We start from the raw sequence: 24,374 nt of genomic DNA, 5'->3' as shown, positions 1-24,374 counted from the left end.
TCTGAAACTAAAGTTCTCTCCGGGACATGCAGCAGGCTTGGCTCCATTTGAGTATTTGATCTTTTAATTTGTTCACATGGATGGAATGGATCTTTCGCATTTATTATTATTATACACCGTGGTTCATGTTGAAGCTGCAAACTTGACTAATAACTATAGAGTGGGCTGAGCGTCACAGGAGAATAATGAAGTTTCACGGAGGAAAACTTTTCAAGTGTGGAGACATGAATGTGAATGAAACACTGATATTACCACAAAAAAAGTACTTCACTTTCAACTTTAACAGAAAGACTGGCAACAAAGAAACCTAAACGTGACTGAAAAACTTTACATGAGGCTACTCACTTCCTGTAATTTTTGTGCTCCCGATAAAAGCAGGTGAGGCGAGGAACGTCAGCAGCAACTCGGCGTGTGACAACTTCCGCCAAGAACAAAGTAATTTGAACGTTAAAATGAAATGTTCCCTGTCACTGTGCCACTCTACGACCGATTTTGCGGCAACATCAGTGACGGCGGAGATGACAGGCCATTGTACTGGTAGAGAAAAAGGTAGATTACCTGTGGGACACCAATTGTGACTGGTCTGCCAATGACAGAATTGCACACTTGAAATTTCACCTCGTGTTGTGCATGATGCACAGAGACAAAGCGGCAGACACAATAATACAGAGTGAGACCGAGAAGCATGAAATAGCCTTTTGGTGCCATCTAGTGTCAGTTGGAGGAACTGGTTATTGCATCGTTTTCAACAAAAACCTTCAAATGTAACTACCTCATACAACTTTTACTGATGTACACTGAACTATATCACTATATGGAACTACCGCCCTTTATACAATCGTGTGTCTCCTCTCAGCTCTCTGTAATTGACATGCTATGTGTATTTTGTGGATGTTTTATATACCTTTACAATAAAACACAGAACCAGAGGTGGATATTCTCACCTAGGAAAGAGTAACCTCTGGGGTGTAGCTGTCATTTAAATAGGAAGAAGAAAAAATCTAATACTCAAGAAAAACCATGGGTCCAACACTTTGCATGATGCAAAATCGGTAAGACCAATCTTTTGTCTGTCTTACTGGTAAATGCCCAAATCGTTCAAGCTACACTCCCATCAGTTGGTTGCAGGCTTTTCTGTTAAATGGTTTGAAAACTGTTATTCATGATGAGTAAACAAAACCATTTGCAGAGTACACTTTTAATTTCACCTATGAGGTTTTTAGACGAGAGGAGCTTGGTAATTAAGAGCTGGCCGGCGATACTTCAAGTGTCCAATTTTGTGTTTGTTTAAAGCGGATAAAGACAAATATTTTTGTCTTCATGATGTTAAAACTTACTGCACGGTGTAATGGCGTCAGAAAATCGAGCCCATCATATAAGCCTCGCTTTCACCATGTTATTCTCTTGGCCACCAGGACACGGTTTTCATGGAAAAATACATACTTCTTCCTTCTCCTCACTTATCTCCAAAGTGATGTTGACAACTTCCTCAGGAGTTCGGAGGAAAAGTCCCTGCGTCATGCTACACTGCAGCGTCTCTACAACCACATAAATAAACCACCTGGAACCACTAGGGGCATGAAACCTTCTCTTGCCCCTTTTTAAATAATTAAGTGTTTAATTAATCAACATAAACTTCAGCTACCATTGATGTGTAAAAAAAAATCCAAAAAAAACATACAGCACATTAACCAACTACCGTTTGTCCCTGAGACATTAAGTCCTCGTAAGATGCAACTGACTCACCCGCGTTTCACGGCCATTATCAAAGACAGAGGAAAGCGCAGATGGCATTTTGTATGAGCGGAAGCTCCATCAGAGGAAGTTAAAGGGCAGCCAATAAAATGGGCTCCCTAATTGTTCTGTGAGAACATGCAAGGAGAGAGAGAGAGGAATTTACCATATGCTAATATGACTTATAACCTCTTTTTTTCCCGCTTTCAACAGGCGCCAAAAGGCAATTAAAACATTGTAAAAGAGAAAATCCCTTTTAGCCCTTTAGTTCGGCTTGCTCCCATTCTTTCCACTCTCCCGTTCCCCCCTCTTTCACTCTGAAATTAATCTGCGGAAGATTTGCCTTTAACAAAGACCAGTCACAACGCGCGGCGCGGCCGACGAGGGCCCCGGCTGACAGACGAAGAAAGGGGCCGGAGGAACGGCGGGATCACGCAGTTCACTGGGAGGAGGACAAAAGGCAGGATGAGATGAGTGAGGGAGTGAGGGCGAACGCGACAAAAGGGGGCGACTAAACGGCAGATGCTCTGCCGGACTTGTGACTCAGTGCTGAGCCCACGCGCACAGGACAGGAAAGCACTTAGTCACTCACCTGTAGCTCCGTCCGCTCGCACCTTTGTTCCGCGCACACTGGGCTCCAACTCTCCTCATCGCACCACGATGATTCTTCACAAAGTCATCGGCAAGCACATTTGCAGACCGCAACTCTCTCCTCCTGCCCTGCTTTGTAAGAACTCTGCAGGCCATCGTCCGTCTCATCGTCGCCAATCAATGCAAATAGTTGTGAACGTCACGGTACATTCGTCGTCGTCGCGACCTTCCTCCGCTATTTTCGACAAGTTTGCCTTACTGTAAATGTGTAAAAACAAATTCATTCATGGAAAGTGGTTACTCCTCCATCAAACATCATTGGTTTCTCCCTCCAACTCTCATCCCTTTGTCCTCAATCAAAGGTATTGGTAAAAACGCTTATCACTCCTTCTCTCATTCATCTTCCTATACATTCTACCTTTTCTTCCTCCTTTTAGAATCTATGTTTTCTATCATCCCCTTCACCCTCGTCTTTCTTGGCTAACTTCTTCTAACTGTGCTAAAGTCATCTTGGGCATCTTTCTTTTTAATCACACCTCCCTCCTTTTTTCTCCTATTCATCCTTTCCGAGGCAACATTACAAATAATCACTCCTCCTCCGCTCCTTCTCGACGTCGTCGCTCTTCCCATCAACCTCCCCGTGTCCTCCAGGAAATTGTCAAATCACGCGGGGAGACTTCTTTTTCAACTTTTCATTCATCCCCTCCTCTTCGGCTCAGTTCCGCAGGAAACGCGTGTCATCGTTTCTTTGCGCTCCCATTCATCCCCGGCGCCGCTTCGATTCCTCGCCCTAACACTTCACAAAAATGTTCAGTCACTTCTTTCTCGTCATTGCATCCTTCTTGCTCCCAATTACTTGGTAGATGCTTAATCAGCTGCCACCTCTTATTTCTCATCCTCTCATACGTTCAGTCTTTCTCGCCCTTCTATTTTTTCCTCCTAGCTTTACTGCATCACTGTCATCTCTTCAAACTTTTCCCTCACAGGGGTGTGAAATTAACATGCTGGGCCATCCGCAAAATGTCCCCTGGTTCTGACCATGGCATCCCGCGAACTTTGGCAACTTACAACCAGCCACGCTGCCAGGTACTCTAATTTGAGGGCAGTGCAATGAAAATGCATTAGAATTATTGGGAATACATTTAACTACATTACACCTGCACTGTAGGTGTTTATAATGTGTTATTCCCGTAAGTAGCAATTTACAGTGTAAGTGATAATAAACCCTTTCTATGATATGTATGTTTAAACAATAAAAGATACATGTCGTAGTCAATGTCCTCACCAGTTCCACCTGTTTAATCAGACTCTTATTCATGGTGTCCTTTTAAAGGTGCAACGAACAATGTTAATATTGAAACATTAGCATATATTACTATGTACGATGTGAATTAAGTTGCTTGTAGTGATTAACGTATACATCCAACTATCACACAGCTCTGCAGAGTCCCCCAGGTGTACTGTATATATAAAAAAAATAAAGGAATTATATATGCCGTGTAATGATGACTTAAAGTAAGGATCGCACCATCTCAGGTTCAGCTGCATCAATGACTTTTTCCTTTTAAATATTGCCTCTTTAGGACAATTAATAAGAGGTTGGGTAACGATGAAATCAAATGCGAATGAAACCTCTGAATATTGAAAAAGGTAAGGCTGATTTCAACTTTACCGTTACAGTGACTGTTTACATTTAAACTAATTTGAGGAATCATGACTCAGAGCCACACAATCCCTCTTCATCTTATGGTCATTTTTCTTATAACTAGACATTAACCAGGCATGACATGGAAACACACGTGTAATAAAGTGTAACCAGGAACAAAAACTGCCCTTTAGCTTGCTCCACTGGTGCAGCGGTCCCATGGGACAAGGGGGCTCCTCAAAGTAGATGATGAGCGATCACACTCTCTGATTACACAACAGGGAGAAGAAAAAAAAAATCTCATCCGAGCTAAGACTGTGAGCAAATCTGCCCATGCTTGATGTGGCGTGCGCATATATGTATTCAAAGCACAAGAAACAGTAATTACAAGGAGCCCTCGGCATCAGGTAATCCGGTCCTGCTCGACTGGCCATTCTGCTCACGACGCTCCCACCTCCCTCTTTCTAATAGGAGTGGGAGTGTGCTGGAGTGGAGATAAGACAGGTGTTACAGCGTGTCTCGACGAGGGGGGAAGCAGTGGGGGGCAGGAAGGGGAGGGGGGGGGGGGGGGGCACATGAAATGGGCACCGGCTGGCGAGTAAAACAACCTTTCCCCTTCTCGTCCTGACTACACCTCCAACACCACAAGTCCTATCTCTAGCTCCAGGAAACTCTCGGGGTGCAATTTACTGCTTGCACTGCTCTGATAATACTGTCTCCAGGGCAGGAGGAAGAGAGTGATGGGCCAGGATACAAAAAAAAGAGAGAAAAACGGAGAGAGATGGAGATTGAGGAGTTGGAGGCGAGCGAGGAAAAGAGGCAGAGAGGAAACGGCAAAGAGAGGAGGGAGACAGAAAAAGAAGCGATGTTACGGAGGAGGAAGAAGAGGAGGAGGCAGAAGGAGCATCGCCATGCAATTTACAAATAAAATCCTGCAGACCCAATTTGTGTCTGTGCGAAATGCCCTGGCGTGCGACCAGAGAGCTGCAGCAGGCTGAATCAGGAACTGACCCGATACACACACTAGTCCCCTCAAATGTATGTGCTTTTACACGTCGGCTTTATCTTTAAACTCACCGCATGTCAACTCTCAAGTCTTCAGTGACTTCATCATTACACACAGACTACTGTACAGACTACAGCTCAGCCAATAGGTCACTAGTGGACATTGCAGTGCAAACAGATGTGAGAGAGCATAATGGCTATGAATGATGGCCGAGGGCAAAAGATTCATCCCGTTATTTACAGTACACTGCCATGAAGGCCACTACCACACACGTCTACGTCCAACACAGAAACACAGACCACAAAGAAAAAATGCCATCACAGCATTGGCGAAGAAAACAGACTATTCATCTCTTGCCTCCGAGGACTGTCCTTTTAAAAAAGTGGCATACGCTATAGCTCAGTGGTGTCCCACTCATTCTAGTGCTGTCAGGGACTCTAAAGAGACACTATGTTCATTTCTAAGAAAGAGGTGACAGGAAATGGATGGAACAATTAAGGTCGGCCATGTTTCCATTTCAAGATCGGCATATTCATGAAAAAGACAAAAACAATTGAATGAGTACAGTTTGTTGTCAGAGCCTCATTAGGTGATGCCAAATAGAGACCATGAGTGTGTGTGGTAATAAGGGAATGTGAGCTACAGGGACAGGTATAAGGGCGCTGAGGTGGTTGCAGCACACCCAACTGGCAAAGGGTGAAACTGCAAGGCAAAAAAAAAAGTTTACTTTTGAAAGTTAATTTTGAGTACCATAGAAGCATTTTTTATAATGTTTAGATTTGAACTATTTGATCTATTTTATCTGGCACAAATGTAGAATGTAAAATAGGCTGCATAACATGAAGATGATGTGACGCAGTCTTGCATGGCCATTGTGTTTGGATTTTTACTCTCACACTCATTAGTGTCGAGACTAGTTGAGATAGAAATTGAGATGTGCAGCTTCATGTTCAGAAATGTGACTGAGATCAGTTCAACTATTTTAAAAAGCACCAGACCTTATCCTAAGTGACAACTGACAGTTAGGCACTCTCACTATATATACTTATGCCTTCAATATTTGCATGTTGATTGTGACTGGCTAGTGTGTTTGATGCCCACTAGCTTAAGTGAACTAAAATGTTAGAATGGCTGCTCAGAGAAAAATTCCCATCACTAATTAGAAGTTAAGTTTCGCTGGCCAGGCTTCACATACAAATGTGACTGTGTTAATGTTAAGCTGTAAAAGAGAATGCAGCAAAACATTCCCTGAAAAATCTTTAATTTCATATAAATATGGCAGTAAAAACCTCTGACCTAAGTCAACCGTTTACCAAACGTTTACCAAAAACTTGTACTGACGTCAAACGGATATTCAACAGGACAGAGACGAGGAAGCGTTCATCTTAAGAAAGAATAATAATAATAATAATAAAAAAAAATATATATATATATATATATATATATATATATATATATATATATATATTTTATTATTATTATTATTATTATTATGTATTATTATTATTATGTATATATATATATATATATATACACACACACACACACGCACCAGTTGTTGGGCCTTTTCCGCTTCCTGACGAGTGTGTTGTCTTTCCCGGCTCAGGGCTTTAGTCCTCTCCTTCATTGCCACCTCCCTCTCTCTTTGTGCCCCCTTGGCCGGGTCCTCTTTAGTCTGCTTTTGTTCGAACCTGAAAACACACAAAAAAAATACTTACGGTTGCAATCGTGGCTTGTTCCTGCTTTTCAAAATCTTCATATTACAGTCAAATGCTTTGGGCATGTGTATCCACAAGGGGGCAGCATACACCAATTTTCACTCAAAGTCATGGAGTATCTTAAATGAGCACAGAGGATGATCTGGATCTCCACAGGAATTATCAAGATCTATGCAAGTTTCATCCAGTGAAATTTAACGTTGATTTTTTTATTTTTCTTAGGACATCTCAGGCTGTTCATCATCTTGTAAATGGATGGTTCATTAATTGTGAACATTTTCAGAATGTACTTGTACTTTACACTAAAAGAAATGGAAACATTTGTAGGTGTTCTGTTGTTAGGTGTTGTTATCAAGTGGGCCAGACCAGTAAATGGTTTTACTGGTCCGGCCCACTTGAGATCAAATTGGGCTGTATCTGGCCCATGAACTAAAATGAGTTTGACACCCCTGCTCTAAGGCATCCAGCCCTTGTTTTTAATGTTCTTGCCTGAGCACTTAAAGAAAAGTGATGCGCAGTTCTAACTTCAGGTACCAAGCAGAGGTGTCACAATGATTTAGAACGGGACACTGTGAGCCACAATGAGCAAACTGAATTCTAGGAAACACATGAATACAAAGTGCATACGGGTTTAACAGGCATGAGTCAATGCTCGTCATTCAATCAGACTGTAGGATAAATCCACATTTTCTTTAACCCACCTCCTCTGCTCTTCCTTCGCGTTCGAGTCGGGTGTGCTCGTGCTGGACCAGCTGCCGGGCTGGGCCCGCGGCTGTGAGCTCTGCTGAGGACCAGAGCTTGGGTTTGCACTGCGAGGGGCACCTGGACAGAGACAGAGGGGATATCAGAGGACAAAACTCGAACAGAAGACAAGCTGTTATTACACAACTGGTACCTGATTTCTTGATGTTTGCCTCCTTGAAATTACATTATTAAAATGTCGGGTCTATTTATATCCAAGGATGAGGCCTAAGGCCCCAATGACAACATCAGATACTCTTTTGAGTGAAGTGTTGCTGTCATGTGGACAATTATTTCTTGTTCTGTGAAAAAAAGGGAAAAGTGTCTTTGTCTGCAGAGATGACCAGCGACTAGATTATCTCTGTGACAGCTGCCAATAATTCCGTGTGTCACAGAGTGTCATAATGAGGAACTCAAAGACAGTGATGAACGTTAACCACCAGAGAGAAGAGGCTGATAGAAGAGTGTGAGATTAAATGGTTGAAGGTCAAAAAGATAAATGAGACATTTACATTTTACTTTAATGGAATTGACATCTATCCCTATATAGGTCTTATATTTATAAGTAACCTTATATTCAGACAAATACTGCAAGTACTACATGTTATCAATTAAAGGGGCTTAAGGAGCGATTTTGGAGAAAGATTCGTTGTTGTTGTTTTTCTGACCACACTGGTCGGGGCTTGAACCCGTAGCTCCGCACCATTTATTTGTTTTCAATTTACAGAGCAAGAGCAGAGTAGTATAGAAAAATCTGATTCTTTTTCAGCAAACACACACACACACACACACACAGAACCGACAGTTAGCGGACCGTGCGAACATTTTTGCTGGATTTTACAAAAAGTGTATGGGATTAATATCGCTTACTGCCCCTTTGACTGTTCAATGTTTGCTGATTATCATTATTATTGTTGATTGTTTTAGTATTGATTAGGATTGCTCTCGTCTTTCAACCTTCATGCCCCCAGTATGAAATGCAGTTTGGGGGTTTTTTTTGGCACTTCAGGACGAGTCGACTGACCAGGACCACACAAGCAGATGGACACACACGTGCACCAGCGCCAATGACAGAGCACGATATCCCAACAGTTGTGAAGGAGCCTGAACGCAATGCAGCCAGATGCTGTGCACGCTGCTGGCCGTGAGGCGATTGGTACCTGTGTCTTTCTGCGCACTTGAAGTTGTTGATTGTGTCCGTTCTGGAGCAATGTTGGCCACTCCCCTCATCCGCTGAAGAACGTCTTCTGACAGCTAGACAGACAGAGACAGAGCGAATAAAAAAAAAGAAAAAAGAGGTGAGCAGAAATGAAAGTTTTCCGTTCCTTGCTTTGTTTTCATCGCAGAAACAAGGATGGGAGGCCCTGCAGAAAGTTTCTACAAACTTAATAACAGTTTACTAAACTATAAAGCATATCATACACATTATGTGGTGTCATTTTTATTTAATTTCATCTTTTTAATCATTTGGCTTGAGGAAAAACACATGAACCGGCCAAGTATGCCAAAAAAACACTGGATCACTGCAGCTGCACTGTGTGTGTGTGCATGTGTGTGCATGTGTGTGCATGTGTGTGCATGTGTGTGTGTGCTTGTGTCCAGGGAAATGGTTAAACTTAGCTACACCAAAAACCACAGGAGAGCGCAGCAGCAGCCACTGACTCACTGTTTCTATGACTCACAACATTTGAATGTTCACGCAGGGCGGCCAAATATCATTATCTGTACAGCTCTTTGTTTTCTCGCTGTTTACAGACAATTTTACAAACAAGTTCACAGTCGCTGCGATGCGTGGAAGTACCACAACTAGAAACACTTAACTTGCTTGCTTTATTGTTTGTATTCCAGTGGTCGTTACACTTGACAAATTTGCATTTGTGTGAGTACAGCGAGGTCAGAAGGTGCCTTCACATCCTCCCGGAAATTTGTCAATTAGATCCAGCAAGTCCTCAGAAAGTAGGAACGCTTTGGGTGCAGTCAGACGAGAGAGTAGCATTCCTACATTTGCTGTGAAATCATTCGAGATTAAAGAAAACACAGAGCTGATAAATAAACTGATGCTGGATGTGGTCAGGCGAGTGCTCCACTTGTCACCACACTTGATAGACTGCAAAGCTCAAGAACTACGTACTTTCCTACAAATAAAAAATATTTTTTTAATTTTCCACTGAAAGTTGTTGCTCTTCATCACTTAAAATAAACCTCCATCATGAAACACAAACTGAGAGAATCTGAATTTTCTGGGGGTGTCAGTGGGGGTCTCTGACCTTGTTGAGAAAGGCCGGCTGCAGAGGGAAGGAAACAGCAACAAAAACTAAAAAGTCTAAGTGTAAGTATTCTTCTGTGGTTTTGTTGTTATGCTAAAGCAAATGAAGCAGAATCCTTGACAGACATGTCATCACACAACTGCGCTGTGGTATCTACAGCTGCAACTATCAGCGGCTTTGGCAAAAGATAGATAATTCGTCTGCAACTATTGTACTGACCAAAACAGTTGGGTTTATTCATTTTCTTAAGCAAATGTCAAATATTTGCATGTTGTTTCCAGAATCTAAAATATGAGGGTTTGATGCTTTTCCTTGTCACACTTGATGATGAACTGAATTTTGGCCTGTTGATAACATAAAAACTGTAGAAAATTATGACGGGGCATTTTCACAACTTCCTGTCATGTTATAGACAAAACAATTAAACGATAAACCAAAGCAAATCTGTTGGTTAATTCATAATGACAATAATGATTAGTTGCAGGCAGCCCTAGCAGGCAGCCGAGTTATCAATCAAATTCCGTTTTAATATGATTAATGCCTCAGTGCAAACAAGGCAGAATTATTAGCAAACCTACAAGCAAGGGTTGTGGAAGAAACAAGGTTTTTTTTTAAGTTTCCTCATCTATTAACTATATTCAAACGGTATAAACTTGGACCAGAATCTATTACAATGTATCTACTCTTGTTCTTTTGTAACGTGTCAATATTGTGTAGAAAAACAGTTGTATGTACTGGATTATACATTATTTATTGCACAGACTGCTCATATTATTCTTATTTTTTTCACATTCTTCTTATTTATATTTTACATATATTATAATTTTGGATCCATATATAAATCTGTTCTTGACTGGAACAACATTAACGACACCCAATTTCCATTTCCAAGCATTTCTGTTATGATTCTGATTCGGATTGATATGTTTCGTTACACACACACACACACACACAGTTGCATTTCCATTTCATTGGTTGGTCAAAAATGTCCGACAATTATAATAGCACTGGAAGGCATCAGTAGCAGGAGGATGCGAAAAAGCGGCACGCCAAACTCCATCTGAAATTTAGCCAATTTAAAGCCACCGTGCATATGGACACAAAATATCATAGCTACAACAAATAATGATGGCCCCTAAGTCAAAATTGGAGATCTATCTTTGACTCAACAATACATCTAATGTGAACATGACATTTTCCGTGTGACCACTTAGGAAGGTTACCATTTGGTTCACCTGAGTTGCTGGTTAAGCTAGTTGAACGATTCTGTTAGCAAACGCCACACAGTAGCGGATGACTTGTTGAAAAATGTGGAATTTTCTAGTATATTCATTTGTGTTATGTGTACAATAAATATGCCGAATTTAATAAAAGACCTTAAGTATTTCTAAAGAACGACGTTCATCTGTCAGAAATATTCATTTGCAGATGAGCAAGATAAACACTTCTGACTGCGGCTTATTGCGACTGAAGTCTGGCGAGAGGATACAGGGGCAAGTTTAAATAGCCTGGGCTCGTACATCAACCTGTCCCTGCATTTCCCTTTACATTTCCCTTTACATCTCCCTTTACATCCCCCTCCTCCTCCGGCAGCCGCCGTACATGTTGTAGACTTGACATCGGTTTGACTCGGGAATAAACGGGACTTCGTTTGCTAGACGCTAGAAGCTAGTTAGCGCTAGCCGTGTTACCATAGACTTGTATATAAAAATAAAGGTTAGCATGGCTAATCGAGCGCTAGCTAAATTAGCATTACCTTGACTCCACGGAGGATCCTGACTCTGTCCTCATCGTCGACACCGAAAGACACTCTCCGGGTCGTACTCTCCCCCGAGCCCATGCTTCCCGGCGTTGAGCGACAGCTTTTTATTCTACTGTGACCTTGCACAGAATAATGTCACTAACATGGAAAAGATGTTCGCGTCCTGCCCCAATGACAGAATTTGGTGACAGATGGGATCTGGGTTGCCAGATTCTTCTTATCCCATCCACCCCTCTCGTGGAGATGTGTAAAACACAGACCTCGTGTATTGCTACGATAAGGCAGATGATTTGAAATATTCATGAAAATAATTATGTGCATTTGCTATACACGTGTGTTCAAATAAAATAAAAACGTTTGGCTCATTGTTATTTACCTATTTACGGCCCAACCTGGCAACCCTTGTGTCATGCATTTGAGCCTTAAGCTTCTTAGAATGAATGGACCTAACCTATGGAAGCCTACAGAGGACTATATTAAAATAAACTGAACTAAAAAATCTAATTCTACTTTAGCATTATGAGCCATATAATTTTCCACATATGGTGTTTGATTAAAATGTTATATTAAAACATATAGACCAGTGTTTTCACAGGCTAGTGTGTGTGTGTGAGTGTGTGTTCCATTACCGTATAAAAATGAAGCAAGAGAAACTGTTCAATACTGTTTAATAAAAAACATTTTAGTGGTACCCCACTGTGCAGTGTACAGTAATCAAACAATAACTCAAATTTTTGAGGTTTATTGAAAATTAACTTTCAATCTAAACAATGTTGCCTGACATTTCATTTATGCAAACTGTCAAAATCAAAATGCGTTTTTCTAACAATTGCAAAATTAATACATTTAAGCGTTTAACATTTAATTACAAAGACTTGTTACCTACTGTGTAACATTATTAAAATGCAAAAAGTACAACAGCACCCTCTATTGCATTTATATTTACATGTCACCTGTGGTTTTAATGTAAGAATTAAAATGAAATCATCGCTTCGGTTATATATATGAGTAGAGTCTGAATGAGCATTGCGTCATCTGACGCCTTACCGAGTTGAAAAAAAATTATGTTTGTAATGATCATGTTGAAATGAGAATTTAGTCAAAGCATCACTCCCAGGAAATGAGATATGTTTTAATCTGTTTTCCTGATGCCAAAAAGTTATTCTGTTGCTGCTTTATGAAAAGAACCCAAGTTTTTTTTTTCCTTATTAAGATTTTAAAAGTTTTTAACCCATCCAAACATCCATGTCCACGATACAGGCAATACGAGCACCGAGTGCGTTGGGGTCATCTGGTGAAACAGTTTCCCAGGAGAAAAAAGAAAATAATGAAAACAAAATGAGACCAATACCATATTCAATACCATAAGTCCCAGATACATGAGCAACCAGGCAAAAAAGCCAAAAAACTGTTAGACTGAAACCAAGCTTAAACATGGTCTGAGAGGATAACCCATTTCTCAAGTCTGTCAATTCAAATTTTTGTTGTCGATCAAATCCAAAGATGCAAGGAGATCTAAGACAAAAAGGACAGCTTCATTTTTTTGCATCCAAAACGATCACCCTGTCATGTACGCATCTCAGTCGGTCTGTCCGTGCTGTGGTTCGCTCAATAATCAGATTGGAGCTCTTCTAAAAGGCCGTGATTGGTTAAATGAAAAAGACGTTGATTGAGAACAAATGTCTCCATACGTTTACCGAGGAACGGTCAATTAGAAATGATTCTGTAACTATTTTTATTTTTGTAAACAAATGATCTCAGGTGATCGGTCGAGCCAGGGAAATGGGGAAACACTTTTGTTTAGTAGCATGGCACCATTTGGTGGCGCGTGGCATCGAGCGTTATTTATGGCGGAAGAAGTTCTGCATTTGGACTTGAGTGCTGCATGACATCAATTTTTTGTTAGAATTCTGAATCAACCCGTGCTTTTTACAAACATTGCCATGCAGATTTCGGAAAGAAAGCGATTAATGCAAAAGCACAAAAAAAACATCTTCGGTGGAGGCCAGCTTACTTGGCTGAGCAAACAAGCGAATCGGGTGCCAGGAACAGTTCACACCCCGCTCTGCAGTGTGATCCAGGACTCGGGTGTGTTTGAGTGAATACTGAATGCTGGGTAAACTGGCTCCCTGAACACAGCCCTGAAGGTGTGGAGGTGCTCCCTGCGCCCTTTGGTGCTGTGGAACATCAGCGTCCCCCCCTCGAAGTCCAGCGCTACCTCGATCCTCAGCGGGGGGCTGGTGATGTCCCCCAGGGCCACGTTAGAGGAGGACTGGCACACTGTCAGCTTGCTGTTCTTCCACTGCAACCGCCAGGACACGGAGTTGTGTCCCAGGCGACTGTGGTCGCCGCGGCGTGGGATGCTCTTGTAGCACACACCCAGCGACCACATGCTCTTGGGCCCCACCTCCACCACCCAAACATGCTCGCCGCTCAAGAAACCCTGGCTGCACAGCACCTGGGGGGCACTTGTAAAGCGCTCGGCGTGCTCGGGGTACGGCTGCTTGCTGGCGATGCACTTGACCGTGCGCAGGTCATTGGCCACCAGCAGGCTGGGGTGGGCGGTGAAGATGTTGAAGGTGAGCTCCAGGGGGTTGAGGAGGATGTGGAGAGAATCCATGTGGCGGGCCATCTCCGAGCGGAAGTCTTGGGTTTTGAGGCCCGTCTGGAGGCGCCTGGTGTTGAGCGGCGCCTTCGTGGGGATCTTGGAGGGAATGGTGTCCCCCACGGCTCTCCTCAGCTTCTCCTCGATCAGCATGAACCTAGAGGGCAGGGGAAGTTGCTCAGTAGAGATTCCAGTCGGTCACAGCGCGACCATGCGCTCTTGCTTGAGAGTTGGCACCACGTCTTTACTCACAAGCGTGCAAACGCTCACAAATACCTTTACTCAGGGCCCGGGACACAATACGTACTCCTACTGCATTTGTGAAACATACGGGACAATAGTGCAGGCGTTTATTCTGCAAATTTTTCTTACAAAATAAATGATAGGTAGTTTGTTCAAACTGATAATATCAATGCCTTGAAATATTCACGCGCGCTCATCGCTTTTTTTCCTCATCCACACGTTTCCCTGCCGATTTACCTGCGGGGGAAGAGAGAACTATTGCCGTTCCGTGGTACCTGTGTATGAAGATGCACGTGTCAGTCTCACTGAGGGCCTGTGCGGCACTTCGCTGGGCATCCAGCAACTGCTGCTGCTGCTCCTCCAGTGCACCCACTCCAAGCTGCCAGCTTTTCCTTCGCTGGCCTTTCTCCTCCTCCAGGAGCACGCCCAGACGCTCCCTGTACCTGGACACAACGCGGCAACAGGGCCTCAGTGAGAAGTTAAACTAAAGAGCGGGTCATAACGGTGCTCCCACCCGGCCGTTGTTTATTCCGTTTCCCCCTTTGTACCACTGAGCAGAGACAGACTTTTGTTCAGTGACGAATGATGAGACATGCCAACTTTAGACGAATAAAACGTTTCCCGTTGGCCTCTCCCTGACGTTGACGCTGATCATTTTCCGGTTGAACGCTTCACTGGTAGGCTCATAATGCTGTATGGCCACATTCATCACATGATAGAATTATTTTTTATCTAACAGGTTCTATCTAACAGTCGCTGGTCCTGCTTTTCCAGCCTTACGGAGGACCAGCTGTCAGTGAATCTTTGATGAAGGCAGGGCACTCCAGTGAAACTGTGAAACTCAGGTGACTGAATGACACTTCCAATTCCATCTTTAGTGCCACCCTCTGTCCTCTCTGTTTAAGACAGCGACGCTCCAAAAAAAAAGAAAAAAGAGAAAAGCCAACCGACGTATTGTTTATTAGTTGAAGTCAAAACATTTGCTGCGGACTGTCTGGGTCCGGTCTGTTCAGATTTGACCTAGGGAAACATCAGCAACCACAAACCCACATTTGTCATCGGACTGTGACGTCAAAACCGGTGAGCGGAGGACAGGGTTTTGAGTGTATGATATTGCTCGCGTGTGAGGACAAATACCCTTTTTCTACTGACACTACTGATGTAGTGTGTCTGCTTAGTGACAATCATCCTACCAGCACGTGTGGGGTCTATTACCTGTCCACCAGAGCAACCATACTGTCCATGACCGTGACGGCCTTGTTGATCAGTTTGTCACCTATGGCTTCGGAGGCCCCCTGCTCCTCGGCGGTTTTCCCGAGGAGACTCTCGGTCATCTGCAGCCTGCAGGAGACAACCTGCACACATTTGATGCATTTGTTAAAAAAAATTTTTTTTAAAAACATAAAGAGGAGGAACATCTGGAAGAGCAATGACTGCTCCTTCTTTTCTGGCACATGGAGCGCATTTTTTCATATCATACTCTTACAGTACAGGTGCTTTTTCCGTTCCCACCATGTAAGTGGAAATGCACGACATGTTTTTTGTTATTGTTAATTCAATTTTGTTATTGATTTACTGATATACTCCATGTCTGTCAAGTTTTATGCTCGCCAGTACAAATTTCCCAGTGACCTGCTGAAAGAAATCTCTGCGCTCCTTCATCAAAGTGTCTTTAAGTTCCTCCTTTTTAATACCAAATCAAAGTCCATCCAGGAGACAGTTGTAAATCACTCAGAAATTTGATCTGTAAAGCAAAACGCAATCCTGTGATCTACTTTAGCATCAATCCCACGTATTGTTGATGCTTGCAAAACCCTGTGATGCTGCAAAGCTACATCATCACTGCAAGGGAAATTTCATATCTTCTAGCAAAAGCCAGGTTAACGCCCATAGACCGACGCAACACTACCTTGATGCGGCTTGCCAGCGCCCGCCTCATCTCCTCTTCGGCCACACTGAAGGTGAGAACATCGTGGTTCTGGTGGTGGCCCTCTGCGAAGCATGTGCTGCACAGCGAGGTCATGTCGTCGGAGCAAAAGTACTCGAGCGGACGGTTGTGGACAGCGCAGCCCTTCATTCCCGGCTCGGTCACGGGCTCCACCACCGCGTGCGCCTTGAATGACTCCTTCTCGTGGTGCCGCAGAAGGTGCCTGGCGCACAGCGACACCTCGCACCTCAGACAGGTCTTCACCGCCAGCGACTCTTCGTCGATGCAGTGGTCGCAGAAGACCTCCATCCTCTCGGGCCCGGCGTCGGGCTGCCTGTCCAGGTGCGGTACGGCGGCCTGGTACCCCTCGATGATGCTGCAGAGCTTGAAGTTCCTCTGCAGGGAGTCCACACCCTTGTATTCTTCACGACACTCGGGGCAACGTGGCAGCACTTTGTCGCCCTCGTCGGCGAAGCCTGTGGTCTTGGAGATACAGGCCCGGCAGTAATTGTGCCCGCAGGGCAGAACCACTGGATCAGAGTAGAGCTGAAGGCAGATGGGGCAGCTCAGCTCAATAGCAAGCTGCTCCTCCGGCTTCGACAAAGACATGCTGGAAGGCGATAAAGACGGTGCTAATTCCCTTTCTGATCGTCCGTCCATCGCACTACATATCCACCATTTGACCTTAAACTATCTCTGCGTTCATGTCCCGTCCTCCCGCCTCACAAGGCTGCAGGTGAGTCTGCAGTGGCAACAGGTAATATATAGAGCAAACCAGGAAGTCGGCACAGCCCTTAACTATTCATGTGAACGGCAGGAGGTGGAGGACAACATTCCTTTCCAAGAGGCCCGGTCGTCTGCACTACCAGGAATTTACACCATCACAGCGGCTGCTGTTGATGGTAACAATATGATCCACATGACAGTTTTACACACAAGCCCTCAGAACCTTTTTCTCAATAGGTCTCAATTCCACAGCCCACAAAGTGTAGAAAAGCCCAACAAAGGCATCGGGATTGGGGTCAATCTGAAAAGAAAAAAAAAGGGATTGGAAGTTTTATGCGAAAGCGTCATTGTCAGCACATTAAATGTGTTTTCTGCATGTGCCTGGACCTACACACTGTAAATGGGGGAAGCTGGTATCGTACACACACACAGTCAAATCACATGCGCTAACGTGCCCTGTTGACTGTAAACACAGCAGGGGGAAATACTCATCGCTTCCACCGCCTTCTGTGTTGTTGTGTTTTGTGTTTTCATGAAGAATCCGGCGGAGGTATTAAGGTCATCTAAATAAGTTGGGGGGGGGGGGGTATTGCACTGACAGTGAAGCGCTTTCCCTCAAATTAGTCATACAGCCGTTTCAAAGTGGTGACTGTTTCCACAATAACAGAGAGGGTGCAGGTGTCGTGTCCCCGAGTGCTTGTTTGACATAATAGCCTACAAACTGTAAGGCCTCGGGAAATATATGGAAGCACAGAATTCAGTTTTCAAACGACCCCAAAAAATACCGTTATAAGTAACTGGTCAAACGCGCACAGTACTGAAACGCGCTGGCACCACAGTTTTGGCATCATCCAATTGGCCAGCACAGATCTGTTGGAACGGGTCATTGCCAATGTGTCTCACTCCACTGACATGTTTGCCTGCACAGACGACAGATATATATTTTGAGGACATCTGGTGGACAGGTATGGGATGCTTGGGCAAGAAGAGGGAGCCGTGACGGGACAGTATGTAACAAAATCGATTAATCCAATTGTAGAACCGAGCTCGAGAGTTATTCTTTGAGCCTGGGAACAGGGGACGGCAAAACGACCTCAGCTCGTGTTCCGCTCGGTCTTGAGACTCTCGTGGTTTTTCATCAGCCGATTGAAATGACCCAGTTGGCATGAAAACTCTCCATCCACAAAAAAAAACGAGTAAGTGGACCTTGAATCATTTAGTTTAATCTATTTGACTGTTGATTGGGGAAAAGGATGACACAAGATTAAGCCAATCAATCAATCAACCAATCAATCAATTACAAAATAATGTTTGATTATAAATCATAATTCAGATCAGTTCATTTGAAGTCAATCTCAAAGATCGCCTTTTTTTCCACGCATAATGACACTACAGCTACAGTTCAGGCTTTTCTAGCAGTGGTCTCAATTCATTTTTCTTTTTGAAGTAATACATACAATATGGTCTGTGTAGTCCTCAAAAGAAAAATATCTGTAAAACCCATGAAAAAACACGACGGTTGTCCCACAAGCACACGTGCCTCTCTTTCCCCTTCCCCACATCTCAGCGCTGCACCACTGGTCATCCTGGGACGGGGGTGTGTGTGTGTGTGTGTGTGTGTGTGTGTGTGTGTGTGTGTGTGTGTGTGTGTGCGCGTCCCTCTCTCCTGCCCTTGTGTGCATGTCGTCTTTATCTCTCTATCCCTCTGTGTGTGCTTGTTTCCCTTTTTTCCCAAGTGTGAATGGTGTGCTTGGTAAACATCAGCATTGTGAGCATTGTTAACACTTTGGCATGCTGACAAACAGAGCTGTGCCTGTAACGGCCGACCGGAGCCCTCGACCGACTGTGAGATCGCTGCATCGGTGTAACTGTTTGGGCCGCTGATGAGCGATAAAATGATATAAAACATCATTTTGAAATAACAAATTACAAATGTTTTATAGCTGTGCCGCCATAAAACATTAAAATATTGTTTCCTGAGTTACAGACCTGCACGCCAGTGTCAATATGTGACTTGAAGGTTCCGTAAAGGTCATTCGGGGCTCCAACTTACAGCATAATGACAAAAAGTTGTCTATTTTTCGCTTTAAAGGCGGGAAATGTACCGTACCTGCACTCAAGAAAAACCATGCTCGAACAATAACTTCTCAATCTCCAAACCATGCCACTGTTTCAAATGGGGCGATGTGCAAGAAGCACATTGGTTCGGTCAAAGTTGAACAAAGGGCCAGTCTGCTTCAGCTGGATGGAGATTGCAGTAAAACAAGTAATGAATGTTTTAAGTTTTTTCTGTAGTTCAAGATTCAATGGAAGAGGGTAAGAGTGAGAATAATATTTATTCATAATAATATTTGTACACTGAAAATGCAATGTAATCCGGAACAATTAAAGTAAGGCCGCAGTAATGTAAGGTAAGCTGTTTGTGAACGCGACTCAACCAATGGAAACGCAACTCATTTCAAAAAAAGACAAAAGAAAGATACACATATTCTACAATACGGATAATGAAGGATGTCTTCCAGTATTCATGGTGTTATGTGATCGTTGGTTTCACAGCGATGCCGAAGGAACCGCACCCTTTGTCCGTGCTCTCGCCTGTTGTTCTCGACACCCTTTGTTATTCTCGTCACAGCCACTGCGTGTGTGTTTGTTACTGGAAGTCAGATGTGAAATGTTTCCGTAACAAAGCAAAATCTTGAGCATCAAACCGAACCAGGCGATCGGCATTCCTGCTGTATCAACCGACGGCGTTTAGCCAACCAGAAATAACCTATCGCAACCGCCTGGGAAACCCGGACTGCCACCACAGCTGACCAAGTTAAATTAGCACACGGAGCGCGACGTGTCCTGGCAACATTTTCTTCCCATTTTGCAGAAATCTGGCATCCGTTTGGTGTCCCTTCAAACGTATCAGGCCTCTAAATAGTAATACACACTCAGTTGTCAGTTTACTAGGAAAAACACTGTGCTAAAACTAATGGCGCCTTAGACAACAGCCCTGCCTCATATTTCATAATGCATATATACAGCATATATGCATATATGTCATAATGTTCTGCAACATTTGCGTTCTCGCATACACAGTAGCCCCCTCCGGGAGAAGTTCAGGAAAATGTCCGGTCCTCGGGGCACGTGCAAAATAAACCTACAGTACCAACGGAAGATGCCTTGACCCGAGTCAGTGAATATGCTGGGGTAGTTCTACGAATCCAGAAGTGTTGATTTCGTGGTCGGCAGGCTCTCTGTTGTTGGGGTTCATTCAAATGTTAAAGCGGAAAGTGGGAAGAGGGGGCTTTTAATACATTCTACCGGTCTAAATTGCTCATGTGATATGAAATATTGCAGACAAACGGACAAACGAAGGATTTTAGAGTGTCAGAGTCTGAGCTCAGTTACATCCAAGCAGCACGAAAGAGAACAGAGGAACTCTTCTCCTCGCCGCGCTCGTCTTGAATAACACACGCACTGGCACACGTGCATTTACATTCCCGCGACACAGGCGGCTGATTAGTCGTGCAGAGAATTTGTGGATAGATAGGGCATGTTTCTATCCATCCTGATCCAGCGACAGGTCGACAGGGGCTACCCACATTGAGGGCCCGGAAATGCAGACCACGGAAGGGAGTAGTTAAACGTTTTTGAATGAATATTTCTTAGACGCTGGACATTGGCTGAGGGTTGGAGGGATAACAGCAGGGGGCGAGGTAGAATGAGAGCGGCTGTGGCGTGTGGAGATATGGCCGCTGTCTCTGGGTCGATGAACATCAATGCAGCAAAACCAGAGATATTGTCCGTTCCCCCCCCCCTCCCCCCCACACATACACACACGCACTCTTCCATTCTCCTTTCTTGTGAAAACCCACATAACCCACAATGCAATTCGACCGGCAAAAGTGGGTTGGAGAGCTGGGTTCTTTTCCATTAAACTTCTGTTTGGTGTCCCGACATGGGAGCGCGTCCCGCCGCGACCCCCACAAGCACCATGACCTCGTCACGGCGACCCCCGATCGGCTGGTGAACGTGTCCGTCTGCACCAGGTAGCGCCGCCCACCGTGAATATAGAGTGCCATTCAAACAATAACCTTTAAAAGCTCCGTCATGTTGGACTCTGCCAATGCCCATTTATTAGACTTCACACAGCTCCCTCTGCAGCCACAATAGGCGTAATAAAACTTTGTTCGTGTGTGCAGTTGCACTGCCTGAGTGAGAAGAATCGAATGTGTTAAACTTTAGTGCAGCAGTAGTCCACTATGACTCTGTGAGCAAAGTAGCGTCAGATATCATTTTTGATCAAATGGAAAATCTATGGAAGTCTATGAGGAATCGGAGGTGTTAGTTTTGAGCCCTTTTCTTAATTTCAGCCTATTTTCTACAATATCTAGGTCTATTCTGAGGCAGTACTGTGAAAGCTTCTTAGTGTGTGTGTGTGTGTTTGTGTGAGTGCGCATGTGTGTGTGTGTGTGTGTGAGTGTGTGCGCGCGTATGTGTGTGTGTGTGTGTGTGTGTGAGTGCGCGCGTATGTGTGTGTGTGTGTGATGTTTATGACTGATGGTTGTCTTTATTAATCACAGCTGATGAATGTTCCTGTCGCAAAATGCGCAATATCTACCGAAATGTATTTGTATAAGATGCAAAAAAAAATTCAAACACAGTCCAATATGAAACATGTAATATGTGAATATTAAATAAACAGTCTATTAAAATTGTTCGTGGAGGACAATCCAAGATGTTTTATGGACAATGTGTTGCACCCATACATATAAGACAAGGTATCTAATATCCTTTACTCATCTTCTTTATTTGGCGTCCGTGCGTGCCACATTGTGGACCCATACATTTTCAAGCGTGCGTGTGCGCGTGTGCGTGCGTGTGTGCGTGTATATAAGCTCCACATGTGATAACATTCTCCCATTTCTCATGGTGGAAATATTTATACCGAGTCCTCATTTGAGCGTGCAGTTCAAACAGACAGGATCCAGTGTTCTTTCCCCCTTTTCCCAGACGCAGTCCGCCTCCGGGGGGGCCTTCCCGTACAAAACGTGGCATTGTGAGCGAGACCCTCGACCTCGCCCGCTCCCCTGCCCCATACATATGTGTGTTTATATCAAAACCTGATATCCATTTTCCATCACTCCTCTGGCCCGGAGGTATTTATTTTTTCAGCGTGCAAGGAAACGTTTCAAGGGAGCTGTGATATGTAAATAGTTGTGATCCATCACAGGTGTCCCGTCGCCCACAGAGGGGACGCGCGGTCTGATGATGTTTAAACAGGGGAAGATGAAAAGGAGTCAAAAGGAGTCGGCCGCCCTGTGCACGCGCTCATTTCCACAACAGCAGTTTGAAGCATTGTCGTAGCGCAGGGTTGTTACAGTAACTCGGGCTTTTTCTCGTGTAAATATTTCTAGTCATTCAAACTGATTGTGTTTGTATTAATTCGATCACTTTTGTGACCACATGTCTCGCTCCGTCGTACCATGTTTGAGAGTGTACCTTACTCATACTCTCGGCCTTTTCACCATCTGAGATTCCACAGAATCAGTTAAGCTCTAGTGAATGGAGCGCTTTATTTTGATAACGGCTCAGATGACGGTGACGTGAAACCCCCTCAGGAACACGTCGGCCTGCTTGGTTTTGACCAACTCTAAATAGTATATAGTCACGGATGACAACTCCAGCTCTCATCGACACCCCCCCCCCCCCCCCCCCCCCCCCCCGTTTCCAGGCACAGCATGGCAACCGTTCTTTTTTCTTCTTTTCTTTCTTTCTGATAAACACAGTGCAACACCGTCGAGCACAGCAGCCGAGAGCCTCAGTAAAAAGATGGAGTGTGAACATTACACTTACAGAGACACGACGCTCTCAATGCTAATGCGTGCAAGAGAATAATAAGGCAGGTGCAGTGTTTGCGGCTCATTTCCCGGCCGCAGGCCGTCAATTAACGTCGCGTTCAGCAAAGTTATCAGAGGTACAATGTCCATTATGAACATGTTATGGTTTCATGGTTATGGACACTGTAAGTTATGGTTCTATTCATTTTTTTCTCACTGAAAAGAGATTCGTGTGAACCCTCCACGCCTACATGCTGTAGGTTGGACGCATTTCTTTGCTCATTAAAGCCAAATTTGCGCGTTTCTTATAGCACAACTGCTATCAGCTGTAAATCAGTGCAAGTTTTTCGGTTGCAAGAATGTGTGTCACATTTTGCGATTGATTGTGCGAGTGTTCATTTGCATGTTAGTGCAGTTCTAGCTAAAGGGGTTGAATGTTATCAAGTCAGGTATTTTTTACCAACATTGCGAGATAGAGCATACTTCATAATTTTTCAGGAAATGATGTCTGGATCTTGATGTTAAAAAAACCATCTGAGATTCATAGTGTTGAGCTCCACCGTATGCGTTTGTACAGCTTGGTGCATATCCAGGTAATAATTCAAATCGGATGGAAGTAAATGTTGAAATCACATATCCATTGTGCTTACTATGTTTTTATGATGAATAAATCATTCATGCTATGAGACTTCTTTCTTTTTCCTTTAATCTATCATGATAAGAGCTGACGCAGACATGGACATAAGGTTGTTTGGCCTTGGCAGAGGTATGCACTCATTCTAGGTTTTTTTTGTGCTTTTTTTCAAATACCCTTAAAATCCCCATGGTGTATTTTACACTGTGCATTTTGCACATCTGAACTTTTTTTCTTGGCAATGACCCAGCAGCCAGCTGCAGTTGAGGCCAGCACCTCGCAGTGGATGAAGCGAAAAACCATGTGCTGTAACCTCATGAGAACCCATGCAGTTTGCCCACGGTGAACTGAGGCAGACTTTGACATGAAATATCCTCCGAGATTCGGCTATTGTATTCTGCGCAAACTGCACGTCAGCGACGCCGACCTGGCCCGTGTCGAGGGGCAACAGATGTTGTGTACACGCGGTGATGTGAACCACTGAGCCGTGGTGCCAGGGGGAACAACAAGAGGCCGAATGAAGAGCAGCTGTGACCAGAACACGGCGTTCATATTGTAGGCCTGATGGTCATCTTAACAGATGCCATGTCCTGCTTCAGTTGGCTGTTGTGTACAGTGAGGTATTAGCTCATTTTACCTGTCACAATATCACAACCTGTGCCTGCCCAGACAGTTCAAATTCCTCGACGAATGCCGACGTCATCATTCCAACGGATGCACATCTCTCTCTCTCTCTCTCTCTCTCTCTGTGCTCTCTGTCGTCAATCCCCGCGCAACTGACCACACAGAGAACCCCGGCGGGAAACGCGTCCAGTGTCGCTCAGTGCTTTTTTAAAAAAGAAACGAGCACAAAGAGCAGCAGCGTGACACAAAAACCCCACGGTATGGGGCGTTTACGACAGGCTCACAGTGGCAGAGAACTGCAAGTCCAGCGCCTGACGGACACA

The 24,374-nt window shown here is 44.1% G+C and overlaps 2 protein-coding genes across 3 annotated transcripts in view; both read right to left on the bottom strand.

Annotated features, from left to right (window-relative positions):
• chchd6a (coiled-coil-helix-coiled-coil-helix domain containing 6a) overlaps positions 1–11,670 on the bottom strand; it is a 70,577-nt gene extending 58,907 nt beyond the window's left edge. Inside the window, exons 1-4 of one of the 2 annotated variants that reach the window (XM_035645851.2) lie at positions 11,459–11,670; positions 8,596–8,689; positions 7,396–7,516; positions 6,529–6,667 (exon numbers count right to left, since the gene is read on the bottom strand). In XM_035645851.2, the coding sequence (XP_035501744.1) occupies positions 6,529–6,667; positions 7,396–7,516; positions 8,596–8,689; positions 11,459–11,542 (438 nt within the window). In that variant the 5' untranslated portion in view covers positions 11,543–11,670. The remainder of the gene's footprint in view (positions 1–6,528; positions 6,668–7,395; positions 7,517–8,595; positions 8,690–11,458) is intronic. The other variant, XM_035645852.2, reaches the window with a different exon arrangement.
• Positions 11,671–12,115: 445 nt separating this feature from the next.
• Positions 12,116–17,008, bottom strand: LOC118317360 (E3 ubiquitin/ISG15 ligase TRIM25). The gene is made up of 4 exons (XM_035645987.2): positions 16,222–17,008; positions 15,528–15,667; positions 14,588–14,755; positions 12,116–14,226 (listed from the first exon to the last, which is right to left on the bottom strand). The coding sequence occupies exons 1-4, from the start codon at positions 16,897–16,899 to the stop codon at positions 13,518–13,520; spliced, it is 1,695 nt and encodes a 564-aa protein (XP_035501880.1). The 5' UTR covers positions 16,900–17,008; the 3' UTR covers positions 12,116–13,517.
• Between the last annotated feature and the right edge of the window lie 7,366 nt (positions 17,009–24,374).

The sequence above is a fragment of the Scophthalmus maximus genome, chromosome 3, assembly GCF_022379125.1.
Source record: "Scophthalmus maximus strain ysfricsl-2021 chromosome 3, ASM2237912v1, whole genome shotgun sequence".
In the NCBI taxonomy this organism is placed as follows: Eukaryota; Metazoa; Chordata; class Actinopteri; order Pleuronectiformes; family Scophthalmidae; genus Scophthalmus; species Scophthalmus maximus.
Note: the sequence above shows the minus strand (reverse complement) of the source record. Positions and strands in the feature narration are given on the sequence as shown.